This window comes from Phaethon lepturus, unplaced genomic scaffold (genome assembly GCF_000687285.1).
Source record: "Phaethon lepturus isolate BGI_N335 unplaced genomic scaffold, ASM68728v1 scaffold11519, whole genome shotgun sequence".
Taxonomy (NCBI): Eukaryota; Metazoa; Chordata; class Aves; order Phaethontiformes; family Phaethontidae; genus Phaethon; species Phaethon lepturus.
The window spans coordinates 11,102-19,950 of record NW_010561261.1 but is presented as its reverse complement, the minus strand read 5'-3'; the positions used below and the strand labels follow the sequence as shown (position 1 = coordinate 19,950).

The 8,849-nt window shown below is 35.9% G+C and overlaps 1 protein-coding gene across 1 annotated transcript; it reads right to left on the bottom strand.

The window, feature by feature from the left end:
* Positions 1 to 2,345: 2,345 nt before the first annotated feature.
* LOC104626115 (protein eyes shut homolog) lies at positions 2,346 to 7,659 on the bottom strand (the record flags this gene model as incomplete). The annotated part of the gene is made up of 3 exons (XM_010293947.1): positions 7,644 to 7,659; positions 4,611 to 5,468; positions 2,346 to 2,459 (listed from the first exon to the last, which is right to left on the bottom strand). Coding segments are annotated over exons 1-3 (988 nt in total), but the record flags the coding sequence as incomplete, so codon positions are not given.
* Positions 7,660 to 8,849: the final 1,190 nt, after the last annotated feature.

Below are 8,849 nucleotides of genomic sequence, written 5' to 3'. Positions count from 1 at the left end.
AAAGAGTGATGAGACCATTGAGAATTCAGTGAATGAACTAAACAATTAATAAAAAATAAAAATACATAACTAACACGAACATGTACGTTGCTAGTTCAATAGGGCCATTCTATCATTGTGGACACAACAACTTGGACAATACCACCTTTACTTATTTTGAATAAATACTTGCAAATAATACTTGTAATTATAAATACAACATAATTTTATTATAATTTTATTTAAATCTCATCAATTTACAAGAATATTTCATACTTTCATTCAGATCATGTGAATTAGTTACTGCCAGTCTCTCTTACCTCATTTTGGAAAAAAAGGTATGTCGAAGTTTATCAAATTTTAAACATTGTTTGCACAATCTTGGTATTATATTTGTGATCTCTGTGCACAAGTTCCATATCAAAACAGAGGAATGTTTTGAATTTGCTGCCAACTTCACACACTTAGAATAGCACTCGAGATACAAGACTCATAATTGCACAACTCATCTTGTCTGAGGGCACCATATAAACACAATGGAATAACAATAGAAAAATGTCTGTTGTCATAGAAAAATATGTGTTTTCACATGGGATGGTTTTTTTTAGGTAACAATTCTTGAAATTGCTAGTGAATACTTTTATACAGGAATACACGAAGAAAAGTAGGCTTAAAACAACTTCAATTGGTCAGAAAATAATTGCAAAATTATACTGTATGTTAGTCAGTCAGTCCTGTTGCAAGGTATGTACATGTTACATGTTTCCTGTTACAGCAGCACCTGAGGTAATTCACATCAGAGCAGGAAAAAAGAGGTAAATTCCTGAAAGTCTGCCTTCTCCTCCTGTGATACTTATTATGCTTAGAAACAAGAAAGGATTCTCCATTTTCTTTTAGCTAAATGAAGAATAAAAAGGGACCTAATTCACACTTGTAGTCTCCTTTTCTCCTTTGCAATCCTTACCACCTACCTGGACAGTAGATTGCTATGACTGCTGCCATCCACTAGAGTTGAGTGTATTGATCTGTTTTCATGTCATTATGGGTTTGGGTTTACTCTATCTGGAAAAGTATTCCTCCTCTCTCCTTCCCTTCTCTCTCATTAGGTCAAAATTGCAAAGACACAAAAGATTTTATTTAGGAAAATTTAAAAAACAATGTGCCTGCAAAATGTAGGTGAAAGAGACAAAAGTAAGTGTTCTAAAAAGTTACAGACTATGTGCAGGGGAAAAGCTAATTCTAGGGGAAAAGCTAATTCTAGAAAACTTTACTGATGGACTTCTTCCCTTTAAAAAAAAAGTGGGGTTGTTTTCAGTTTTACCAGAATGACGCTGACCATGATGCCCTCTACAGTGAAGGAAAGGGAGGAAAAGGAGAGTAATATAAAACAGATTCACTAGGACTTTAGAATTAGACATGTCTATCCCGTATTAAAAAACAGAGTTCTACACGCACACAACTAAAATGTCAACAAGTGTTCAGTCTTTCACTATGAAAACAAAGATTGGCTCTTGGATCCCCCTTACTCCCTTATGCTTTTCTTTCTTCTTTGTTTTGTTTTATATTAACTCTGTGTCTCAATGTAATGATTCATTTGTTTTTTGTGATTGTCAGGGATAACTGATGTTTTCAAAAAAGAGCCATTTTTAAGTTTTACTGTCCTTGGATATTCAAGTGCTAGATTTATACTTAGCTCATTCTTAAAGAATGTTCTTCTGAATATTGCTAATTCTTTTATACCAACAGAGTAAATCTCTGCTGTGAAGTACAAGAATAAATAGTGTAAATAGTGGTTTAAGTTTGACTGCTATCCTGACCTCCAAGGAGAAAGTGTTTACAATAGGGTGGCTTTATATACATTTTCTGATTCAAGCTTTTCTCATGAAAGCATCTTATTTGTCCATTATATCATAAGTAAACTGATTAGCTTCTGAGCATTGGTGTTTTTTTAAAATAAAGACACACTACTAAATCATAAGATTATTGACTCTTTAAATTATTTCCATCATATTTTTCTAGCACCCCTATTAAGAGGATGCTGAAATTATGAATACAGGTGTGATGATCATTCTAAATCTTCCAGAAGTCCTTTTCTTGTGAACTCTCTATTTGAGAACCACTGAGTTAGTGATTATGAGTCTTCCATTGTCATACTGCCAAGAGAAGGAAGGTACTGATGGATGGGATTCAATTATGAAAAGCTTCTATCATTTATACAGTTTTGCTTTAGTACATAAGTATTTTAGAATAGACACATGTAGTCTGATTTCTTTATTTTACACGATCTATTTAAAAAAGAAATCTGAAGAAATTGCAAACTGTGCAACAATCATCTAAAGTAAACAGGAAACAAAGGTGTTTCTTACCTGTAAAGGCCTTGTCACATTCACAAAGAAAAGTGTTTGGGGTAACATTGGTGCAGTTACCATTGAAACACGTATGTGGCTGGCACTGTCCAACTATTTCTGTACAATTTTTACCTATTTAAAAGGAATAATAGGAACATTGAACTTTAGTAAATATTTCTATTTTTTCCCTGAAATGTAAAACTTATATGTAAAATAAAACATCATATTTAATAGATAGATGGATGGATAGATAGGTATTTGTGCTAACGTTGGTCACTACTTTTCACCAAAATTACTGAAGTTCTAAAGCAAGGCAGAAAGATGTTCAGCTGCTGTAATATGAGCTACTGTACTCAACCTCATCTGCCATATAGTTACTAATTCACATATAGCTTAAAATGCAGAAATGTTATTAGTACAGTATTAGTATTAGTATTTGTTTCTTTGTGACATGAATCTAGCTTACAGTTTCTTCCAGCAAACAAAAGATGTTCTAATGTGGAGTCAATTTGACTGAATTTTTTTTAATGTGCATCTTTCTGGAAATTACAATTCCAATTATACGTTGTTTATGCTATTACAGCATATGGGTCTAAACACCATATAATTATGCTTGCCACTTGAATTGTTGCTATGACATTCACACTTCAGCGTCTTTTCAAATTTCTAATAGACTTGCTATTATGGGAGGCACTTTTTTTGTCCTTACTCTTGTGTAGCCACATCCATAATATGCGATGGTTTAATCTCCTAGTTCTTCTTGTTCACATGCACCATATTTACCGAAACAATATTGCCGGTACAGGATTATGGCATTAGCCAACACTGTCCCATATAGGCTAACAGAATATTTTAAGCATTGCTTTTTGATAACATTAAGCATGATGATTGCTTTTGAGATAATTACTTGTGAATCTTTCCATTAATTTGAATTAAAGTAGTACCAGCCACTTTTTTATATTATTAATTTTAAAGCATTTTACACAGCTCTCAGAAATCACAAAAGAAATAGAAAACACACTACATACCATCAATGTTCTCTATTTTACTAAACTTTGAATAATTATAAAAATATTTTTTTATAACATTAATTTATTCATACCTGCATCATCTTCTATTTGCAAATGCATTAGTTTGAAAAGCAATTAAAAATAAATTACAGTAAACTTTATGTGATACAACCTTCATTTCTGTGTTCTATGAACCTCACTTGTTCCTGACTCATCAGCTGTGTTTCATAGCATAGCATTGCAATTGTGAGAGCACAGAAGTGAAGTCCATCAAAGGAACATTGCTAGAATTCTGCTCCACAAGTACAGAAAGAGCTACAACAATCCTTTTTGTGATGTGAATGAATATTTCTGATACTTTCTAAATTATTCACAAACTCCATTGGTCTGAATGCAGCAACAATATACCAATCATTTTCTTCATCTCCTTTTCTTCCTCCATGAAATGAGACAATAGTTAGGTAAGAATGTATCTAATCATGCTGCCCTCCCTGGCGATCCAATCCCAAACCCAGATTCAGTTTCTCCAATGGGTTTTGAGTAAATACTGCAGTATTTCCTAGAGAGAATTAGGTGATTTTTTTCATTTGTAAAATATTTAATTTGATGACAACAATATGTTTAGCAAACTCCTTTTGAAAGGAACTTTACAGTGCAAAACAATCTGGAAGAAAGGAGCAAGTATTCTGTATTGCTTGTTTTTCTAATTATATATTTGCCTTTTTAATTAGAAACAAATTTTGATTTTAAAATTTTTTCTAATGTAATTTAAAAGGTCTTTAAACTGAAAAGAGAGTAATTGTGGCAGGTTGAATGAAATATTCATTTCAACAAAACAGTTTGCTGTTTTTCAGCAGTTTGGTTAACTTGGGGTCTTACTCCAAAGTATTTATATTATTTGGTGTAACAACTGTAACTGCTGAACAAACAAACAAAGAAACAAATGCAGTTACTTCTGTAAATTCACAAGTATTTACTTACGTCTTGTGCTTAAATGGGAAAGAAGCATGATGAGGACATATTCAGTCTTTCTCCACAACGCACACATGAATGTAAGCAAGCACAAACTTGCTTACTTGCTGTCTTCAAATGATTGCAGAGTCTCCTACAAGTGACTACACATAAAAGAGACTCAGTAGAGATGTGGTAGTGGCAATGGACAGCCAAATTATACAAAAACCTCGCTAATGATGTTCTCACTATCTTCTTATCTATTAAGGAAAATGTATTATCTGTGTAACATTTATTCCCAGGGGGATGGAACAAGAAATACCTGAAAATTGTGGAGGACACATGCATTCGTAAGAATCTCCAGTAAGTTCAGATTTCTCAGTACAGGAGGCATTGTTGTGGCAAGGTTTAGTGGAGCACATATCAAACTTCTGGCAGAATATTCCAGAATACTGTGAGAAACAATGGCAATTATATGCTTTTTCCCAAACATGACTTAGACATTTTCCATGCCCAGAGCATAATGGTGCATTTGGAGACTGTTGGCAAAACTGCTGCTTCACGGTTACATTCAGACGAAGGCCCATGTTGCACAATAGTGGGCCTCTCTTATGAAGCTCTGCGAAGTAATGAGTTCCAACACCAAGCCAGTTCGGGCCAACTTGGTGTAGTCCTCTTATCTGGCAAAAAAAAATCAACTGCTCTTGAAGAAAACCAGCTTTAGGGCAGTTAATAAATTCTTCCTTGGAGACATTCACCAAATTCATTCCATAGGACTGAAAGGATGGCTCAGAGGAGATGAAGAGGCTATCCCCTAATTGAAGCTGTAGTGGGCATATCTGAGGGTTATTGAGATTTTGTTCTTCTGAGATTTCCCCAGTAATATTTTTATTCATATTCCAGCATTCGGCGTAAAAGTCTGAGCAGATGTTTTCCCTTGGTGTCCATTTTATCACTGTAGGTTTTGGTTCCACTCGCCATTCAGCTGTCATTTGCCTCTCACATATTACCTGCCCATTTACAATGCATAGTTGAAGAAAGCACGCTAACAAACAAACTGCTAATTTTGCAGTCATTGTTTCACCTGGCAAATAAGAGTCACCTTTCACACCTGCTTCATTACTGACGGCGGCTTGAGAACACCTGTTCCCTAAGATGTGTCTGTATTTTCCATGGCAGCCTAGGAATTCAAACAGAGAAAAATTTCTGTTTTCACACTAAATGCAGCTGAACATCAAAGTCTCATTACAAAAATAGAAAATATACAGCAAAGCAAGGTCTACATCTAATGACACTTGTGAAACTGGAATAAGTCCAATTAACTGATCAGAACTACACCACTGTAACTAAAGTTAGATTTTTCCTATTTCTATCCCTGTTAAAGATTTGAATTTAATTTACCACATTTCATTGTACTTGTATATGGAAGAGGAAGAGCTTAAAAGTATACTTTCCATTTTCCCTCCCTCCATTGAAAAAACTAATGATAACCAAGTTAAAACAGGACATCTGTGGCAAAACTAAGTAGTAAACCAGAACATCTAAGCTCTAATCATGAATTTTAAGCATAGATGTTTTCCTGATAATGATTTAACATTATTTGATAATTAATTTATCATTAATTTATAATAAAAGTAGAAATGCTGAAGACATAAGCATGTGAATTATGGCTTCAATGAAGAAAACATACAAGCACATCCTCAACACTTTCATGCTCACATACACTCAGCAAAACACTTAATTAAATCCTTAGCTTTAAGAGTATATATCTGAAAACCAAAGGTCCTTAATCATATGCTTGAGGTTTTTGATGTATCACAGACAAATCCAGCAGACTACAAAGTCCTAGAGGGCTATTTAATTTATAGAAAAGCTTTTTTTGGACCTTCAATATATCTAGTAATTTTTATTGCATGAAGACAAGTGATTACAGAACAGGAAGAGAACCATAATAACATTATAAAGCTTATTCTTGGAGTCATCTTAGAAATTGTCAATAGCTGTGAGTTAGTAACAGTTTATCTTGCCTTAAATATAATGTTTTGTCTCCCTTTTAGTCCTATAATACTTTTTTTTTCCTCAGTATATTACATTTTAAGATAGTGGCCTCTCAAGTGACATTCACAAATGAGAAAATTATTGTAAAGAATAAACTGTATCTTACCAGGAAAGCCATTTGATAAAAATAAACAGTAACATTTATATTTTGAAATTTGTTTACATTATTTTCATTTTTACACGGCATATGGGATGACATGGTTGTGTATATTTCTACACCTACATACACCTGGTCTGTCTCTGAAGTGCACATGGATCATGATACCACTTTAATTACATAATTTCATGAAATGTCCTCATCTTCCTCCATGTACTTTAAAAATATTTTGGTCTATACTTTGGACTATGCTGAAAGATAAAAGTAGGACAGGAGATAAAGATATTGTTTGTGGAAACTTTGAGCTGAGGATTTTAAATGACTCAGTGAACTGTTGAAAATGATAGGATAAAATCAAAGGGTGGTATTCAGTCTCCCCTATTGTCCCCTAAATTGGGATGAAAACTTCTAAAATTTATCTGTGTCCCTTTAGTAAATTGCTGCACATGTGAAGCTGTCCCAATGACCCTTGTGCAGCAGAATAACCAGCACTGTTTAAACCTTTGAAGATACCAGAAAGGTGTGGACTATGACTAACTAGTAGTAATAATAGCAGACTTGAGGCTTAGGATATTTAATTTGGAAGAGGTAGAAACCAGGTGTTGCTTCCCCTCCCACAATAGTGGGACCAGTTCTGATTAATAACTTCATAAACAGCGTAGTGCAGTTGGGTGCACCCTCAGCAAGTTTGCTTATGACACCAAGCTGAGTGGTGCAGTTGATGTGTCTGAGGGACAGGATGCCATCCAGAGGGACCTGGACAAGCTTGATTAATAAGCCTGTGTGAACCTCACGAGGTTCAACAAAGGCCAAGTTCAGGGTCCTGCACCTGGGTCAGGGCAATCCCCAGTATCAATACAGGCTGGGGGATGAAGGGATCAAGAGAATCCCTGCCTAGAAGGATTTGGGGGTAGTGGTGGATGAAAAGCTGGACATGAACCATCAATGTGCGTTTTCAGCCCTGGTGAGAACCCACCTGGAGTAGAAGGAAGAATCACCTCCCTCAACCTGCTGACCATGCATCTTTTGATGCAGCCCAGGATATGGTGGGCCTTCAGGGCTGCAAGCGCACATTGCCGGCTCATGTTTAGCTTTTCATCCACCAGTACCTGTGCTTAATGGATTCCTGACAGTCAGTTCCTTAATGTCCCAGGCCTGGTGTGGGTTGCCCATGGCTGATGTCTCTGAGGATGTACATACCTTTGCGGCATGGCATGCCTCCCCCAACGCCTCTCCAGCCCCTAGCAGCTACCAGTGCCTATTGTACATATGCCTGAGCGGAGCCATGAGCACCTCTGGCTTGATGATGGTTTGGCACGGGTGGCTTTCCCCACCACTCTTTATGTTGGTCCAGAGCCCTCAGGAACCATCCACAAGGTGGTTCATGGCCTGATACCACTACAGCCCTGCTACTCAAACCCAGTCCTCTGTGCCTGTTACAGCCTACACAGCTCTCATTTAATTCACTCGCAGTTCTGTGTTCTCAACATGCCAACTGACCAGTCTAAGGACTAGAAACCTGCCAAAAAGGCCATCCAAGGAATCACAAAGGCAAAACAGATGCTAGAAAAAGTATGTCTTATTTCATGGTTTCCCCTAAATAATAAAAAAAAGCCATTCTTTTTGCCTTTCGTCTTCACTGCAGTTCTCTTTCCAAGATCGGAAGCCCCTGGCCGTGACTGCAGCCACGACTGTGATCTGCTAAGGCCAGAGAGGCAGTGAGTACAGGAAACTAAACAGTCATGGCAGGTTACAGCTACCATGTACATTGGGAAAATAGCTCAACACAGCATAATTAAAGATTTTTTTTTTACATAGGGTCAGTAACTGTTTCACGGAGAAGTAGTTTAGAAAACATAAAAGGCAAAGCAACCTTTGCTGTGATTCTAGCTATTTCATAGGTCCTGATTCAGAACTGCAACGTGTCTAACAGTGGCCATCATGTACTTAGATTCAAAATGTTTACAGAAGGATCAAGACTAAAAAAAATGTCCACAGTTGTCCAAAAGAGGAACTACTAATGCAGTTAAATTGTTAAAATGAGGCTTAAAAGAGGGAAATTATGTTAAATGCTTATAGAAAAAATAGAGATTATCTAAGGATACTGTATTGGAGAACAGAGAAAAAATGTGTACATTAATCAGGGCTTGAAAATAGATAAAAGGGATCTGGTGTGGCTAAACTGAGGGTGTGGGAAGGAAAGCAAGAAGCAGACCTTCGAATTTGTAATTCCCTATAAATAAATGAAATAAAAACATCACAAACTCTGGTAGAGAAAAACATAGATTGATATAAAACCACTAAAAGAAAGAAAAGAACTCAAAGATCAAGTGCCAGTATCAAAACCAACAAATCTCTGGAAAGAATAGCAGTAATAGAAAGCCTAACAGAGAGGTTTTATATGAC